This window comes from Ostrinia furnacalis, unplaced genomic scaffold (genome assembly GCF_004193835.3).
Source record: "Ostrinia furnacalis isolate ACB-3 unplaced genomic scaffold, ASM419383v2 OfSCF4279, whole genome shotgun sequence".
NCBI lineage: Eukaryota > Metazoa > Arthropoda > Insecta > Lepidoptera > Crambidae > Ostrinia > Ostrinia furnacalis.
In genome coordinates, this window is record NW_021134518.1 from 143,417 (window position 1) to 163,131 (window position 19,715).

Here is a 19,715-nt window from a genome sequence, read left to right on the forward strand (position 1 = left end):
GGGACATTTACAAATATGTAATTGCATGTTGGTATTATAGAGATAAAAACTATACACAACATTATCTTGATCTAGATAAATGATGACGAACCATTTTCTTATCTTGCGATAAAATCAACTATAGGCTGTTATTGTTTTCCAAGTAAAATATTCATCATTATTGTAGTCCTGTCACATATAATATTCATCAGACTCAAGTTTTGATTACTATAAACCTTCATTGACAAAAGTTAGCCCACATTAGTGACATTGACCTGACTGTTCCGAATGTATCGATTTATTTCAATTTTGTGTCCACTTTGAAATGCCATAGTTCGACTGGCACGCGGCACCGCGCGGCGAGTAATTATTTCTCTGAATAAGCCCGCCGCTTGTAACCTTATCGCACTGATTGGTTTGTTTGTGTTTTTACTTTAAAATGTTGGGCTTATTTATCTTCATAGTGATTTAACTGTTGTATTTAGTAGCTTCGTGACAGTCTGTTTTGGTTATTTCAAGTCAGTGCATTAAATATTGTGTAAAATACATTTAATGGTTATTTTGTGTTTTTGGTGTGCCTAGTAATAGTTGTATGTGATATTAAATAGAAGTGTGTTTATGACCGGTCAATATTATCGTTTAATAGTGCTTAAGGTACGTTTTTGTTACTAAAATTTGTCCGTTATACCGGTGTCAGTTTTCCGTGGTGTATAAAAAGTATAATATCTGTCTCAATTTCATAGTCTAGAAAGATGATAATACTATCGATTTTCGTACGAGTCGTTCTACTTGGATTTAACCTTAATTCGTTATGTATAATTTCCCAGAGTTTAGTTCTAAATTCTATGAATGGCGTGTACCCCTGACTTCCTAGTGGTCCGAAGTGTACCAAGGACGAAAACGACTACTTTTTGCAATCGCGATTATTAAATCGCTCATTATACGCCCACCTATCGTGACATGTCCTTTTATACGAATAGATATTTTGCTACTATCATAACACAATATTGATGAATAATAATGTGATTAGCATTTGCACAATGCTGCCTCATCAGCTGCAGTTGTTTATCTTTTCTTTTTGTCAACAGGTTGCTTCGCCAAAGCGTTCGAGCGTATCCCTCGTTCGATGGCTTCGTCTCTGGTCGGCGAGCTGAGCGCGGCTCCGTCTATGACCGGCTCGCTTACCGAAGCCCTGGGGGCTCCAGCGCCGCCGATGCAGCTGATGCATGTACTAGAGTGCACTGTGGACATCAAGGAGACTGACGCTAAGGTGTGTATACCATCACTATCATCAGTGACATACTAATGACGTCTTCGCTAGACGGCGAGCAAAGTTGATGATACGATAGACACTACAGAGAAGGGCAGCTGAGATCTGCGTACAGCTGTGCCGGAATTTTTGGTATTTTTTAAAATTAAGTAAGTACATGATATTGCTGGAGCATTAAACTCAGATTAAAATGTTGCTTTTTAATTGTAATATTTTTTTCAAAGCTGTGTGTATTTGACAGAACTTTATTCAGAACAGGCCATTACAGATGGTTGTTATGCATCAAACTATGTAACCTATAATCTAGTCACTCAGCTAGGTATAACACTCATCTGAACAACAGGTATACAGTTGGGAGAAGGTTGTGACAGAGCTTCGCAATGACGTCACGCGAGCGAAACGGCGTTACGACTACGAGCGACAGAAAGAGAAGCGAAATAATGACAAGGAGCAAGCGCTCCGGGCAGATTATAAGCAGAAACGGTCCATGCTCCGTAAAGTCTCCACTTTTACATATAGGGACTATGTCATGAAAAAGCAGGTACGGTGGGCCAAGTAAAGGATTACCACTTTTAAGTGGTCCGTGCATCAAAATGCGTGCGTGCATGCATTAAGTTAAGGCGAAGCTTGGATTTTGATCGTCATAACTTGTAATTGACATTTTCTGCTCTGTTTGTCTATGATACTTGTCAAGCATGCGACAATATTGTCGATATGGTGAGATTATCTTAGGGTGGTAAACCAATAATTTGGCCAACCGTACCTGATTTGGAGATGGAATGCTAAGGTTTAACGGTGCCAAAATACCGCCTAAAGATCCTGATTCATTTATTTTTTAAGCATGAGACGCATTTATGCTGCATATACTGCATTTATTTAGGTAGTTGGTCGATGGGGCTTTAACTGCTTATTAAATGTAATTAATCTTTATGCAATATTATTTCACAGGGCACATTTAGTCACGTGCCGAAAGAGAAGCTCGGATTCAAACTGCGCGGGGGCATAGACAAACAAGTGACAATCAACGTGCGCCAGGTCACGAACAACGTGCAGCCAGAATCTGATGATCCGCAGGTACAATATCGATCTTATTTTGATTGTGATAGGAATCAATTTCGTGCAGTGATAGTAATAAACATTTTTATTGCAGTCTTGCACGGGCGGTCTGTACATTGAACGATGCTTTGGGATATTGCTTGCTCCCGGGCGCAGCGTGAAGCATGCAGATATGAGGCTGCTCGAGATGGTAAGTCTTTTATGATATTTAAAACGATTAATTGGTAGTAAGACACCAGTATCGTTGATTCATAATACAATAAAAAAAATAAAAAAAAATCTCTAAGCAAGTAGGTATAGCGTGTAGTAGACAACAATCTATCCATCCCTCCACATATTATAACTGAATTAGCACGTGACACCGGATATAGATGGGCCTAAGGGCACCTCCCCACGGCGACTTTTTACGCGCGTTAGTCGCATTTGCAACGCACTACATAATAGATGCCAACGCGCTACTAACGCGCTACAACAGCGCTACGAAAAAGTCGCCGTGGGCAAGGGCCCTAAGACATCGAACAAGCCTAATATGACCGGAGCTAGATGACCTTTGGTGTTAGTATGACATGCTTATTTTGGGTTTGGGTTCCCGTTTTACCCCCTTTCGTAAAAACTTTTCTTAGTGAGCACCTACGTTCTAAAAGGAACCCCCATGCAAAATTTGAGACTCCTAGCACTTGTAGTTTCTGAGATTCGTGATGAGTGAGTGAGTCAGTCAGTCAATCAGTCAGTGACCTTTCGCTTTTATAAATATAGATATTCTTAATTTAGTATTTATACAGGGTGTTAGGTAAATGGGTATATGAGCCGACACTAGCCCATGTTAACATGGGCATATAAATGGTATGGTGAAGTCAGAAAATTGATATCTTAAATTTAATTATTTTAATTTTCATACCTTTGTCTTTAGGTTGTTTGTTTTCTGGAGGCCTTTGTCCAGCAGTGGACGTCATTTGGCTGAAACGAACGAACGAACGAACGAATTTTCATACAAATCGGATTTTATATTTTAATTTTAATTTTAATTTTATTTTTATAAAATTTATTTTGTATGAAAATTAAAAAAAATTAAATGATGATATCATTTACCAAACACCCTGTATAAGTATGATTCTTGATATATCCATAGTACTCAATATTTCGCCTTTCGTAGGTGAGCGGCTCAGCCGGCGGATATACTTGCTCGGTGTGCGCCCTATGGAACGCGGGCGAGTCCGCCCTAGCGGCTTTCAACGTGGCCAGCGGAGACGGAGCCCCTGCCTACATGTCCCTGGCTCTCGACCTGGTCATTAACTACATCCCTGAACCGCTACGGTAAGTTTCAATACGTTTAAGGCCTCAGCCTCGAGTTTAGCTGGCAGCGGGGCGGGAGCGGCGGCGGCGCGGGAGCGGCAGGATCTTATGCGTAAAATCAAATAGACCGGTTCTCGAAAACAGCGGCGCGGGAGCGGGCAACGAGCGGGCAGCGCACTCCTTCTTTTGCCCACAATAAATCGAGCGTTAGGAATAAATTTAAATCGAAATAAAATTGTCGCCGTTGTTCAGACATTTCGTTTGCGAATAAAAACAAATATCTCGACAACACAACCACGAACACAACACTTCGCCGCTAAAGCGCCGCGCGAGCTGCCCGCTTGTTTCGAGAACGGGTCTGCGTTGCCCGCCCCGCTCCCGCGCCGCCGCCGCTCCCGTCCCGCTGCCCGCTAAACTCGAGGCTGAGGCCTAAAACATAGAGATATTGAGATATGCCTACTAATGCGCTGAGTTACAAACTCACACACACAAAGTAATCAAAATAAAAACAATACGTCACGAATAGTATGTGTCATGCACACATCGCATTCAGAGCGTACTAGGTTACAAGTAATGTGCGTACAGTACAGCACCACTACATACGCAGTGACGTGCGATTGAATGCATTCTATTAGTTTGAATGTGCTCATTATCCACTGCGGTATCAGTACTTAACGTTCGAATAATCTTTAGTACTCGCAAGCAATGTAAACTGTTTACATATATGACGTCGGTGCTATCGTCATTGCTGTTACGAGCAATGTGTTCCTGTTTTTGGGCATATTGCTGCGACACTGGCCCCGCCCCCTTGTCACATCTCCCTTTAGTTTCTGTGATCTGTGGTTTCAAACACGACAGGGTTCAATGTGAACTTTTAACCAGGCAATGAGTTTGTTACTAGGTCTTGAACACTTTATTTCGTTTCAGATTGGTCATCGAAACGCCAGTAAAGGTGTTCCCGCCCACAGAGAGGTTCTGGTACTACTCTAAGAAACCACTCGTGCAAGAGTTCTACATAAACTTGAAAGAGGTGAGAAACAAAATTCATATGCTGGAATTACCACCCAACTAGCAAATTAGTGGAAATAGCAGCCTATTTTGCAACTTTTACCTGTACAGTAGCGCTTTAGGGGTTCAGAAAGTGGTTTTAAGTTCTACTATTGCTTCCGTTACAGCTCATAGCTGTAAATATCACTAGAGGTAGCAGAAACTGAACCAAATGCCACTATAGGCTTTATAAGAGTTCATTTTTACAACCCATTTGCAGTCTATAGCTTTAAAAGAGAGTTAAAAATATATGTTAAAGCTTAAAGCTGCTAAAACGCTTCTATTGTCGCTGCTGTACGCTTCAGAATTGCATAAGAGAGTTAAAAATATTATGTTAAAGCTTAAAGCTGCTAAAAAGCTTCTATTGTCGCTGCTGTACGCTTCAGAACTGCATAAGAGAGTTAAAAATATGTTAAAGCTTAAAGCTGCTAAAAAGCTTCTATTGTCGCCGCTGTATGCTTCAGAACTGCATAAAGACTTTGATTGCAGACTGCGAGGGTCCCGTAGATTTTGTTTTTTCAATTAGTGATAGTGGATCAGTTATAGAGGAAAAGTTTAAGATCCACGCTCACTACTTGATATACCAAGAAATGGAAATTATAATTACAATATTGTTTGTTTTAAATGCAGTTTATTTTAGTCCACTTTGGTTTTCAATCTTCTATTTCACATAATTTTGTACTTTTATGTTCGGCCAGTGTTACACTCCACGTTTTTCCCACGTAGATGGAATTATTTTCAAAGGTAATCTGAAAACATGATAAGACATAGTAAGTGTCAAACAATTGAAAGAGCGAAAAATATAGAAGTGGCTGCAAACGATCATAGTATTTTAGGGTTTTCAACGAGTTCTACGGATCTCCTAACAAATAACAATTAGTGTGGTATGATACCTGTAGTAAGTACGAAAGAAAATTGATTGTAAAGACTTCAACTGCATTAATGGTACAGGTATTACTTGGACCTTCAGAAGAGTGAAACTTAACGTTTTGACGCGCAGAGAGGAAGTATTACAGTTGACAGCAAGTTAAAGCTGCTTCTCATAGACGCCATGTTTACAAGACAATTATTTAAGGTTACTTGAGAAATTAATAGGTTTTTATCACAATTTGTAGTAAAATATAACCAAATATAGAACTAGCAACTTATTAAATACAAATGTATTCAAGTATGTAATTTAAATATCGTGTAGGTGTGTGATATAACATATTTTACGATATTCTGGGGTTAGATATTGAGGCGCATTAAAATACTCCAATAATATCAACTAAATGCAAGAAAATGCAGATCAGTTTATCTGCGTTTTTAACCACTTGCATTATAACAAAACATAGCTAAAAAAACACTTACCTTCATTTCCATGGACCTATAAAAAAAGTCGGACGGATTCTCATCAACAAAATACTGTGACATTAGGATACACCAGCTTGCCTGTACGTACAGGCCGGCACGCACACATTCACACCCTGACGCACCACTTCGAGTGCAAACTTCACACAGTTGACACATTTAGGCGGCGAAAAAACAACACGAATACGACATGTCTTGTGTGATGAAATTGTGTAAAAACCGTTCTGTTCTAATAAACAAAATTAAGGAATCATATTTCACAGGTAAAATATTAATCCAATCACTTATTTCCCGACATTAAAATATTGAAATTAATTGAAATCAAACGTCAATCACTCGAAAAAATAATACGTCAAAGACCAGTGTTCTCAGTTATTTACGTGGGAAAATTACCCGAAATATGGGAAATTAATAATAATTTTAGGACTTTTTAGTTATTACGCATACTATAGAAATAAAATAATTTATCATAATAATTGTGTTTTAATGGGATATATTTTCATAGGCAGATTTGATCCTTCCCAAAAATGTGGAACTGCGAAATTCAAATTTTCTTACATTGATTGCAAGTCAGTGTCAGGTTGTATGTTAAAATCTATCCGAGATAATAATAATTATATTGATGTTGCATAAGATTATGATTATAATGTACACAAGATTCGTAATTTGTAACTGCGTGAATCATTTTTGATCAACATTATGTACATACCCTGACACTGACTTGCAAACAATGTAAGAAAATTAGAACATTGAAAATTTCGCGCCTACCTCAACGCATTCACCTTTCATCCTTTTCAAATTCTGTCTACATTTCCAAGTAACATCTGCCGATCTATGTTTTTCTTAAAATAAACGGGTAAAATGTTTTGGCTAACATGGCATCCCTAAATTCACTCACACAATAGACAAACGCCAAAATTTTGCGTCACAGTTTTGTTGTAGCGCGAGTTCCGTCCGCCTTTTTTTATAGGTCCATGTTCATTTCACTTATTTTTTATTAATATTCAGTAATGTCTGACTCAATAACAACACAATGTTTAATAGATGACAGGCAAGGTGAATGATCAGTGATCTTTAATTCGTTCAATTTAACCTGTCATTCATTCAATAAATGCCACAAGAGCTTTAGTGTGGTGTTAATTATTAGTTGCAGCTCCTGTAGCGCTTTTATGCCCCTATTATGAAGTTCTAATAAAACTGTGGGTTGCAAAAAGTTGTGCCCCTTTGGCTCCCAAGCGGCTGCATAAGATCTGTAGTGCACGCTCTAGCGCTTGAGCTTGGCGCCTTTGGAAATAATCGGATTGGCTCCAAAGCTCTTAAGCAACTAGTTTGTGCTAGTTGGGCAGTATATTGACTTGTGTGCTTAAACGTACTCGTTACTGCGTAAGAAAATACAATGTGAGTCACGATAAAGTGCACATATGAAAATAGGTGAAACTAAACCTATTTTTATCGACAAAAAAGAGGTCAAAAATTTTTAAGTTTTTTTTTTAATTTTTTTTCTTCCAATTACTTATTGTAAAGAAAACGTATTAACTTTTAAACTAAGAGGTATATTCTGATAAAATAAAAACAGTAATAATGTTAAATAACAGGCGATACTAAAAAAAAATACATAAAATACTCAGAAAATGGCAACAAATAATAAAAAATGATACATTTTGAAAACACTGTATATGACAGATTGTACAGCGCCCCTAGAGGCACAGAATAAGTAATAGTCTAGAGGTTACTTTCAAGAACTAAATTCGTCATATATTTTTTTAAGCACTCCCTAGCGATTACTTTTGATGTAAACTCACTGTAAAGCTAGCGGACTATAACTTTATGACGATTTTTTAAGTTATTTACAATTTAGTTTGAGATGCGACTATAACTTTGTTAGTAAATTACATCTTAAACGCTACATTGATACTTTTGTTTCAGGTTGTAACCGCCTCCGGCGAACTGAATTACGAAGTGATAAACGTGGATACCTCGGGGGAGTTAGACCGATCTCGCCTGAACTTGCCGCTGTCTCTGTCTAGCCTGCTGCCGTCGCCGCTGTCGGCCGCGCCCGCGCCCCCCTCCCCTTCCGAGCCCGACTCAGGTAAGCCACGCCCACCGCTCTCACCCTCTGAGTCCGACTCAAGTAAGCTCGACTTAAGTAACAGCGCGAGGGCCGCGAAAGCCAAGCCCGGCTCAGGAAACGGGACTATTTCCACCTCTCATTCCCACTGCTGCAACTCCTGTGTAGCCAGGGTCTACAGCTTGACCGCCAATATAACCCAACCAGTGAAGGTCAAGTTTGTCCCGGGGGAAAGTTAAACTGTCATTGGATCCGCAACGAAATTAAACAGAAGAACATAGGACGAGTTCGAAGTTAAGGATGACAGGAACCCGGCTCAGGTAAACGGTAACAATGTACCTTTCTGTTCTACAGTAGGCGTGGCTTACTGTAGGCCACGCCCACTATAGAAAAGAAACGTGGCAGAAAGGCGCTTGCCATCTGGCTAATATGGAAATCTTTAAGAGACTATGTTCTCGTCCAGTAGCTGAAATGTGTTCGACAAAACAAGCGACAAAAGCCCAATGGTGTCTGTGTCGGAATAGCCAACTCGGGATCCGAATTACGCGGGTTCGTACCCCACCGCCGCTGCACTATTTTGTGGTATACCCACTCGCAATATAAGCATATTTTCCTTACCACAATTTTAGTACTTTTACTTTTTCATGATACTTAAATGTAAATTATCTATATCATACTAAAACGACACCTAAAGCCTGGTCCGTGAGCACGTAGAATCCCGTCCAATGACCCCAAGCTACCCATCCCTACCGATCGCGCGTAATTATGTTGCTGTCGCGCTCGCACACTCACTGCGGGCGCCCGTCGCACAGTCGCGACAGCAATATAATTACGCGCGAGCGATAGGGATGGGTAGCTTGGGGTCATTCGACGGGATTCTACGTGCTCACGGACCAGGCTTTATATCTTCAAACATTGCTCGAGTATTTGTTCTTATGTATAGTGTTATGTAATCGTGCTGATAAAGTAAATATTTAGATGATCAGTTCCCCTTCACTTACAGATGGTGACGAACCTCTCCTCAGCGGCACGGGCGAGGTATCGAAGGACTGCGGCGAGGACGTTCTGGTCAATTGGGCTCAAGTTCTAAGAAGGTAAGAACCTTAGAGATATACAGGGTGGAAACGATAAGTGATCTCACTCGATTATTTCTAAACCATACAAGATATCTAAAAACTGGTTCCTGATCCTGAAAGTGCTTTACGAGCTCTTTCAAACGGCACCAATAACAGGTTACAGAATAAACTGGATCTATCCGAAAATTCAATGTTTCCGGCTTCCATACATTTGGTACAGCCTCATAATATTAAAAACTACAGAAGGTATCGTAAAACTGGTTACTGATCCTAAAAGTGCTTCACGAGCTCTATCCAACGGTATCAATATTAAGTTACAGAATAAACTGGATTTATCCAAAAATCCAATGTTTCCATCCCCCATACATTTAGTACTACCACAGTCATGGCACTCATCTCTTGATACTTGATACAACACTTTATAGCAAGTTAAGCCTAAAACTATTTTTTTCCTTGAATAATTTTAAATAAAAATGCAATTTACGAGTTTTTTTTAGGTTCATTATTTAATTTTAAAAAATTACACTTAATATTGTGTGGTTGGCATACATTTAGTATGGAAGCTGGAAACATTGAAATTTCAGATACTTCCAGTTTATTCTGTAACCTGTTATTGGTACCGTTTGAAAGAGTTCGTAAAGCACTTTCAGGGTCAGTAACCAGTTTTTCGATATCTTGTATGGTTTAGAAATTATCGAGTGAGATCACTTATCGTTTCCACCCTGTAGAGAGATGCCAACTAATGCGCTGAGATCGAAACTCAGTGTCGCATTAGAAATTCACACACACAAAGTAATCAAAATATGTGCTCATTATCCACTGCGATATCAGTACTGAAAGTTCGAATAATCTTTAGTACTACGCAAGCAATGTAAACTGTTTACATTATGACATCTGCAGCAATGTGTTCTGTTTTTGGGCATATTGCTGCGACACTGGCTACGCCCCCTTTTCACATCTCTCTTTAGTTTCTGTGATCTGTGGTAAGAACCTTATCTCATGTAAAAGTAACGGAGTAGCTCCAAACGAAGTAGCTAGTATTAGAGTGGCTGGATAACGAATAGAAAAAAAAGTGGAAGAATTTTCGTGACATTTAATTATACCGCATCAGAATTCAGACTCATCAGAGAAAGAAATTATTTCCTAAAACGTGGCCGTTACAGAAGCTCTAAATTAGTGCCACAGTACCTTTCTTTGATCGATAAAGTCAAAGTTAAGAGCCTAGTCCTTAGCACCTTATGCTGTGACATTGTCACAAAATTTCCAGATGCTAGACATAGGCCTTGAACCAGATTCAAATTACTGCCCAATACTTATACTAAAACGTTTGTTTTTATTTGTATAGAGAACAATAGTGTCTAGACAAACCTAAAAAGGATTTAGGACGCTATTTGGATCAAATATGTAATTGCTCAATAATGAATAATAAATAAATAAAATAAAAATAAAAATAAATAACTTCCGATGTCAGAGAAGTGGGCGTGGTTTTTTTCATTTGTCATTGTATCTCATACCTAATTTTATTTATTGATTTATATTAGGAAGACCAGGGTTTACATAATTGATTATTTTATAATTAATAACACTTGATAACCACTCATAGGTCCCCACAAAATCAAATTATTAATCAAAAAGTGTATTTATACATACTTTTTTCCTTTGCCCAGCTGGACGGGTCCGCGGCCGCGCGCCCTAAACCACTTAGTCCGCGTGGGCGTGCCCGAAGCGCTGCGCGGAGAAGTGTGGCTGCGGCTGGCCGGCGTCGACCAGAACGACAAGCTTATGGAGACGTACAGGACACTTATTAGCAAGGTCAGTAGGTCTATAATCGAGTGGCGTGCATCGATACAACTCAGAAACTTTTTGTCCGCGTGGGCGTGCCCGAAGCGCTGCGCGGAGAAGTGTGGCTGCGGCTGGCCGGCGTCGACCAGAACGACAAGCTCATGGAGACGTACAGGACGCTTATTAGCAAGGTCAGTAGGTCTATAATCGAGTGGGGTGCAACGAAACATCTGCGGAACCATTTAGTCTTGTGAGTGTGTCCGAATATATGTGTAATAAAACAAATGAAGTAATGACCCTGGATTGAAATGAATTTAATGATGTTAAATAGTTGGCGCCATTGTAAAGAAGCGCTACACGTTAGTGGCTTAGGAAGTGTTCCTACCGCTTCAAGGCACACCACGCTATCTTTGCCACTTAAAAGTCTTCTCACGCGCCATTGGCATCAACTAGAGGTAGGTTTCACTACGGGAACGTCGTATTACATCGATAACAACAGTATATGGTCGGCAGGCGGGCGACCGCCGTGTGTGCCCGTTCCTATGCTTGGAAATGCTCGAACGCGTGCGAGGCGCTAGTGTCAGCGGAGGCCCAACAAGGCTTCATTCTGGGAACTTTTTGTCGCGTCAATAACAAAACTAGGATGATCGCTACAGTAATTAGCCAATACATAGTTATTGGCCAACTTGCCTAAATAAAATGAACAGAAACAAGCCTAATGGAAGAGGAAAAGAGACAAATATTTTTTCTGAGCTTTAAGCAGTCCAATGTAGTAAAATTTTTGTCTCTTACTTATTAACAATCCAATATGCCAATAACTATGTATAGGCTAAGTACTATAGCAATCACCCTATATGCTCTCCCAGCCTTAAACCGTGTATTCGTTCCCAGGACTGCCCATTCGAAGCGGTGATCCAGCGGGACATCGCTCGCACGTTCCCTGCGCACGACTTCTTCCGCGAGGCCGGCGGGCTGGGCCAGGACTCGCTGCTTCGCATGGCGCGCGCCTACGCCGTGCACGACCACGAGGTCGGCTATTGCCAGGGCCTCAGCTTCTTGGCTGCTACGCTGCTGCTACATGTGAGTACCTGAGTAGGAAAGAAGAAAAAGAAGAATAATAAAACTTAACACTATTACTTAAAGTCCGGTCGCCGAGCAGATAGAAGTACGTCCAATGACGCCAGAGTACCTGAGTATATATGTAATAGGACCACAAACAGATTCACAATCAGAATTTATACAGGGTGTCCCGTAATGTAACGTCAAGCCGGAACTGGGTGTTGAGGCGAGTTGTGCTGGTTATCAGAAAAATATAAAAAAAATTCTATGTGGCATATTTTAAAAATAATAGGCATTTAAAAAAAATCTAAAAATTCTACTCCAGGTGACGGTCATTTTGCTCGTGTTGCCACAAATCTTCACTTTTTCCAAATTTTTTTTTTGTTATGTAACCCTGAATAATGCTTCTCTAAATTGTTATCAAAATTACAAAACCAGCTGCTCCAACTTGGATGAAAAAAATACATTATTCCCAAAAAAAATATCAAAATAAAAAATTTACCTAGTTTAAACTGACTGTACTGAAAAAAAATTGTACTACGCGAGTGTGGCAAGTGACGTCATAATTTGGCGCATTTAGTAAGGATTCCAAAATGGTATAACACTTTGTAAAATCTTGCTGTAATTGTCGACAATTTTTGTTTATTGGAAATAATCCCGTTTTTAACTTTATCTACCTTGGTTAAAAATATTATTCTAATGTGCCCAAAATGCAAGTTTCTGGCTTAAGTGAGGTGGAGAAGATATTTTAAAAGGTATGAGCGGGACGGAGAGGGCCATCTTACCAAGGGATGTTATGGATATCCGTTACCGTAACCGAAACTATCGGATATCCGAAATAAAAAAATGTCCATAACCGTAACCGAAACTGATTCAAAAGTTACGGATAGTTTCGGATAAAGGCCAAACTGCAAAACTCTATGAAATCTGCAGTATACACGCCGCAGCTGCAATGCCGCGCTGCCGATTTCATAGTTTTGCAGTTTGCGGTTGCAGTTTGCGGTCTGCGACCCGTCTTGGAATTGTACCTTAAATCTTAATATTTGTTACCAACTTGTCTGGCATTCGCTGGCACCATCTAATATGCCAGCCTGTTTTACCTTTATCATACATAGGTGTCGTCTTAGTTGGTACATAAAGTAGCTATGTGGGTCACGCTCACGCAGCATCTTGCTATTTGAATTATACCCACATTTTTGAAATTCTAATAATTCCGTAACCGAAATTATCCGAGACTTTCGGATAATCTGAAATGATTTCATATCCGTGACCGTAACCGAAACCGGTGTAATATTATTCTAATATCCGTAACCGTATCCATAACCGAAACTTCATATCCTTATTATCCCTGTTACCAAGTACAAGTGCAGGCAGAGCAGGTAGTAAAGGCGCGCGCGCACGGGTGACTTTTGTCACAGTATGTCAACTACTAATTACTGTCATGGTGACAAAAGTATCTGTGACTGACTGTACGGTAGTCAGTCACAGAAACTTGAATTTTGGGCACATTAGAATAATAATTTTTAACCAAGGTAGATAAAGTTAAAAACGGGACTATTTCCAAAAAAAAACAAAAATTGTCGACAATTACAGCAAAAATTTACCAAGTGTTATACCATTTTAAAATCCTTACTAAATGCGCCAAAATATGACGTCACTTGCCACACTCGCGTAGTACATTTTTTTTTCAGTACAGTCAGTTTAAACTAGGCAAAATTTTTATTTTGAAATTTTTTTTGGGAATAATGTATTTTTTTCATCCAAGCTGGAGCAGCTGGTTTTGTAATTTTGATAACAATTTAGAGAAGCATTATTCAGGGTTACATAACAAAAAAAAAAATTTGGAAAAAGTGAAGATTTGTGGCAACACGAGCAAAAGGACCGTCACCTGGAGTAGAATTTTTAGATTTTTTTTAAATGCCTATTATTTTTAAAATATGCCACATAGAATTTTTTTTATATTTTTCTGATAACCAGCACAACTTGCCTCAACACCCAGTTCCGGCTTGACGTTACATTACGGGACACCCTGTATAAAGAAGATAGTATAAAATAACGTACATTATTATTATGAATCAAACGGCGCTGGTCTCAGTTTACTTATCAACTAGTGTTAAGGTCTTTTACATAATTTTTAACTAAGTATGCATGTAAAATAACTTATACAAAAGAAGAAAAAGAAGAATAATAAAACTTAACACTACTTCAAATAAAGACCGGTCGCCGAGCAGATAGAATTTAGTCCAATGACCCCAAGCTATCCTTATCGGTCGCGCGCTTCAGCAGTGGACGTCCTATGGCTGAAATGATGATGATGATGATGATGATAAAATGTTGCTTTATTCAAATTCCTACGCTAAAAATTATCCATTTGTATTTAATGCCACTATGCAGTCCTAGTTTAACTATTATGAGAAAAACTCATTTTTGCATTTCTCATACTAGTTACTATTCAAGTAGCCATAAGATAAAAATAATACAGAATACATAGGCTTGTGATACCTTTTTAGAATCTCAATTAACCAAGGAAGTTTTTAAGGTAATGGGCACGATGGTCTTCCTACATTTTTTTTACACGACGGCTGATCAAAAGTGCAAGACAATGAATTAATTTTTCCTTCTTCTCTGCAATTTCTTAAAATTTTCATACTTTTAAACTAGTTTGTCGAACTTTAATCTTTTCTTTTGATAGCCCAACTATCCCTTGTGATAACGAAAAAAACTAGATTGAAAAGTATCCTCATTTGTAGAAATGGCATGAGAAAAAGTAATCGCAGGTGGCAATTTTCTAAAAATGCACAAAAACTTAAAAATCTTGAAAACGGTGATATTTTTACTGGAGTCAAAATTGGACGTTAAGGAAACCATGGCGAGGCCTATCGATGGTTACAGGGTTATCCATTGTTTTTGGGACACCCTGTATGTATACCTACAGTTCTTCCCTTTCGCATTTAGTCACACAAACGCAAGTAGTCCTACTCGGATTCGATCCCAATAGCAAATGGTTACATGAAAGTATTTTCAAGTTCGCAAAAAGAGAATGTTTTATGAATCTATTCAACATTATTAATTCTTGTTACAGATGCCTGAAGAGCAAGCTTTCTGCTTACTAGTACGTCTCATGTACGGTTACGGACTCCGTGAACTGTACAAGGACGGCTTCGAAGCCCTTTATATGAGGCTACACCAGCTTGATAGACTTATGGAGGTAAATACTTCTTTAAATTTCAAATACATACCAAAAGGCTACATTTCTACCTTTTAAGTAATATATTTTTTAATTAACATCAGATAGTAACGTCATCTACTGGCACATTCCTTGTACTCGAAGAGGAAATGACCTGCTCTGATAAATAGTTTTGATTGTTATCACCACAATAACCCAATGTGGTCTAAAGCTACTAAAGAAAAGAACTACTAAAGTTTGCTGGAATATCCCTGTCAATTTGTAATTTTTTTTGGCACATCCATTAACTGTTCTATTTTATTATATCCAGGAACAACTGCCCGATCTACGCGCTCACTTCCAAGAGTTGGGCGTGGAACCACACATGTTTGCGTCGCAATGGTTCCTCACGGTGTTCACAGCGAGATTCCCTTTGCCTTTGGTAAGTAAGAGCTCTAGGGTTAGGGACATTTTGTGCATATTAAATGATACTAGCGGCCGCCTGTGACTTCGTAAACGTGGTTCCCGTTTCACCCCCTTAGGGGTGGAGTTTCGTAAAATCCCGTCTTAGTGAGCACCTATGTTCTAAAAGGAACCCCCATGTAAAATTTGATACTCATAGCACATGTAGTTTCTGAGATTTCGTGATGAATGAGTGAGTAAGTCAATAAGTGCCCTTTCACTTTTTACCCGATTGCGCCAGAAGGAGGGTTATGTTTTTCGAGTGTCGGAACCACACCGCCTTGTAATGTTTTCTTTGTGGTCTAGCTATAGACGTATTTCGTTGGATAATGTTTATTAATAGTGATTATAAATAAACTACTGCCAATAATGGCAGTCGGTCATAAGTCCGTTTAGTTCAACAGCATAGCAAACGCTAAAGTTCGTCAAGACAATCTAATTAATTTATTTCTATTTTTCAGGTATATCACATCCTGGATGTGTTCTTGCTGCAAGGAATAGACACGCTGTTCCAAGTGGCGTTGGCTCTTCTGTCACGCTCGCGCAAGGACTTGTTGACACACGACTTTGAGGGTGTTCTCAAATATTTTAGGTAAGTTACTTTACTCTTTACATTTATGTTGCCGTCGCTTTTGCATTTTTGTTACAAAATATAAGGTCACCTCCAACAGACAGACGATATTTAAGGGACAAATAAAACGTCTTAAATTAATTCGTTTTAGATAGTACAACCATATTTTTAGAATGCTAGTTTTCGAGATTTTTTGATGTTATGTCGAGTGTACCCGAAGTGCTCAGTGCGGTCCGGAGGCATGGCATCGATCGTGCCAGACAGTGCATCCGTGTACAAGGACGTCACGTCCAGCAGCTTATGTAAATTAATAATGTGAAAATGACAGAGAGAGTTTAAAAATAAAAATATTACATTTAGTTTGTTAGGAAAAGTAAAAACAGAAACTAGCCTATTTTTTTTGGTTTTAATGCTAGGGTCCAATTTTTCTAATATAATTAGATGCCCTATTAAAATTTCGTCTGTCTTTCGGAGGTGACCTTATATGTATTTAGCGTCATATTTGCTTAGTGAGTTGGCGCCTTAGTCCTGTCAATCGCTACTGGCGTCAACTGGTGGACGCAAAATATGATAATCCGCATTAAGGCAAAAAGGCATTAAGTCCGCCTTATGTTCCGTTCTATGTGCATATAAGTTTTAAATAAATAAATAATCCTCGAAATTTACTCAATAATTTTCTTTTCCACAGAGTGACACTACCAAAGAAGTGTCGCGCAGAAGAATCATCGCGACAGATCATAAAACTTGCGTGTAGCATTAAAGTGAAACGACTTGCTAAATATCAGCAAGAATACGAAAAATTTGTCAAGGGTACGGTTTATACTTTTCTTATCAACCGACTTCAAAAAAGGAGGAGGTTCTCAATTCGACCCGTATGTTTTTTTTTCTATGTTTGTTACGCGATAACTCCGCCAATTATGAACCGATTTGAACTAATCTTTTTTCGGCGTATAGGTAATACCTCAAGGGTGGTCCCATTTAAATTTAATAATAGAAAAAACAACCCCCAAGGGTGGAAAATTGGGGATGAACTTTTTTATACGCAATATCTCCGCCGATTATAAATCAATTTGAACGATTATTTTTTTGTTGAATAGGTATTATCAAAAGGGTGGTTTCATGCGAATTTGAAGAAAATATTTCACCCCCAAGGGTGGAAAATTGGGGATGAACTTTTTTATACGCAATATTTTTAATTTTTAGTTTTTTTTTGTGTTCACGCATTTGAAGTCGGTTTTATTTTTTTTAAAAGTTATTTTAGAAATTCTTAAACATATTTCAATTAAGGAATCTATTTAAGTGTTAAATTATTTATTACAGAGACTACCGAGAAAGAAAAGATAAATGTGGAATTAGAGAGGCTCAAAATGATAAACACACAGCTACAGCAGGACAAAGAGGGGTTGGAAACCCAGTTGAATGAGGTAAAAATAATCTTTAGTCTATATTGTCTGTGGTAGAATACTAAAAGCGGCAATAGCCGGTGAAAGGTTTCGATCTGTCCGAATCGAGATCTGAGGAACGCGGGTTCGAACCCCGCCGCCGCTCGACTATTGTGGTGAACCCACTCGTATTGTTCGCACAAGCATATTTATTTAGCTAACCTCGAGGGGTTAACGGGAAAAATAACACACCAATCACATGTAGATTATTTTTATGTGGCTACATCAGTAAACTATCCTATCATATACTAATAAATTCAATCATTTGTTCCCCAGGCTCGTGGCTCGTTGGTGGAAGCCAAAAAAGATACAGCACACTACGCGGCCGTTGCTCACGACTACCGCGAGATATGCGCCCGTTTAGACAAACAGCTGCATCAGGTCCAGGTGAGCTACTGGCATACTTATTGCAATCGGCATATGGTTCAAAATTATAATGCAAGCTTTACACTATGTTTTGTAAAATGTACCATTCTACTATTGTTTCGAAAAGATAGTGATACTTATGCTACGATTAGTGGCTTAAGCAGTGCTTATTCAAAAGCCTTAGTACTTTGCACAAGTATAATATCTAGTTGGTGTATAAAGTAATAAGACCAATGCTTTGCTTTTGAGTCACTTTTCACTGAAATAATCTTCACTCTAATAAGCATTATTTTATGACTATATTTTGCCGTGTAAACTGTTACAGGACTACGTAAAGGATTGTGTAAATTGTAGCGTCAAATTTGCACAGAAGGATAAGGATAATAAAGACGGTGAGTGCTCTTTTCACACAATTTTAATTCTTATTCATAATATTCAAAATCCAATTTCCCTTACACAGCTCAAAAAGTATTTTCATCAGACAGCTAATTTTATATCGGACCGTCATACTAATAGAGTTGATTTTTGCACAGAATCTGAAGAGAAAGCTGAAGATAAGGAAGGTTCAAGCGACGCAGAGGCTAGACTCAGGCAGCGCGTGAGGGATCTCGAGCTGGAGTTGGCGCAGGTCAAACTGGCGCATGTGCAAGCGCAATGTAGCAACCAAGTGGGTAACATTATTGTTAAAGCCCGGTCTGTGAGCACGTAGAATTTTGTAATTGAGAATGTTACTAGGTATGCAAAATCACTTGAAACCTAAGTTACAGTTAGGCTTTTACATTTACAAATACATTAGTTTTTATTTCATTCAAAAATACCCAGTAGTTATGATTTTATAGGCATTCAAAGTTCGCTTAAATATTGAGTCCCGCCAACGGTCACGTGACCGCGCGTGACGTACATTCACAGTGTCCGCTCACTAGAAAACGGATATAAACATACTTAAATACATTTTTTTATGTAAATACAAACTTATTATACATATTAACACCCAGACCCATCACAGAAATTAAAATTGAACCAAATCCAAACTTGATGCGATTGTATCGTTTTATTGCGAATTACCTTCCAGCTTCATCATTAGACCCTGATTATTATATAGAATTAAAGTACTCATCAATACAAAACGAACGAGCCCAAAATCGATGGATTTAAGTCGTTTTATTATAGAGTTCCTATGGCCACCTTCCAGCTCCATCATCAGATCAGCTCCATGTCATCATAATATTGCATGGTCATCCAAATCACATGTGTTTGCAAAATTTCAGCTTAATCGGTTGCCTGGAAGTGGGTCTTAATTCAGCTTGCAAGATTCCACCCATACAAATATGAGCCAGTCACTGAAATATGACGTCACGCGCATAAAATGGAGGGCCGGCCACCGCCCGCACTTTTAAAATTCAATATCTTGGAAACTAATTGACGTATCGAAATAATTCTTTCACGAGTATTTTTTATTTTTAACAAAGAATACAGAAAGCTAAAAAACAAAATTAGTGAACATTCTTCATTATATTGCTGTCGCGACTGTGCGACGGGCGCCCGCATTGAATGTCCGAGCGCGACAGCAACACAATTACGCGCGAGCGATAAGGATGGGTAGCTTGGGGTGATTGGACAAAATTCTACGTGCTCGCAGACCAGCCTATAGTTCTAATCGATACATTACTCGACAAAAGATTGATATCGATTTGTCATTCATCATTTCAGCCATAGGACGTCCACTGC

General features: G+C 38.8%; 1 protein-coding gene across 14 annotated transcripts in view; it reads left to right on the forward strand.

The window, feature by feature from the left end:
• The window catches only part of GAPcenA (GTPase activating protein and centrosome-associated), a 45,166-nt gene that overhangs the window by 21,893 nt on the left and 3,558 nt on the right, over positions 1–19,715 (forward strand). For 8 of the 14 annotated variants that reach the window (XM_028313564.1, XM_028313552.1, XM_028313555.1 and 5 more), the window contains 19 exons: positions 1,068–1,249; positions 1,593–1,790; positions 2,198–2,323; positions 2,400–2,495; positions 3,459–3,619; positions 4,526–4,628; positions 7,922–8,084; positions 9,067–9,157; positions 10,807–10,879; positions 11,041–11,112; positions 11,813–12,001; positions 15,063–15,188; positions 15,478–15,588; positions 16,070–16,200; positions 16,868–16,989; positions 17,500–17,603; positions 17,898–18,008; positions 18,313–18,379; positions 18,521–18,654. In XM_028313564.1, the coding sequence (XP_028169365.1) occupies positions 1,068–1,249; positions 1,593–1,790; positions 2,198–2,323; positions 2,400–2,495; positions 3,459–3,619; positions 4,526–4,628; positions 7,922–8,084; positions 9,067–9,157; positions 10,807–10,879; positions 11,041–11,112; positions 11,813–12,001; positions 15,063–15,188; positions 15,478–15,588; positions 16,070–16,200; positions 16,868–16,989; positions 17,500–17,603; positions 17,898–18,008; positions 18,313–18,379; positions 18,521–18,654 (2,360 nt within the window). Of the gene's footprint in view, positions 1–1,067; positions 1,250–1,592; positions 1,791–2,197; positions 2,324–2,399; positions 2,496–3,458; positions 3,620–4,525; positions 4,629–7,921; positions 8,085–9,066; positions 9,158–10,806; positions 10,952–11,040; positions 11,113–11,812; positions 12,002–15,062; positions 15,189–15,477; positions 15,589–16,069; positions 16,201–16,867; positions 16,990–17,499; positions 17,604–17,897; positions 18,009–18,312; positions 18,380–18,520; positions 18,655–19,715 lie in introns of all 14 variants that reach the window. The other 6 variants (XM_028313560.1, XM_028313561.1, XM_028313563.1 and 3 more) reach the window with 4 other exon arrangements.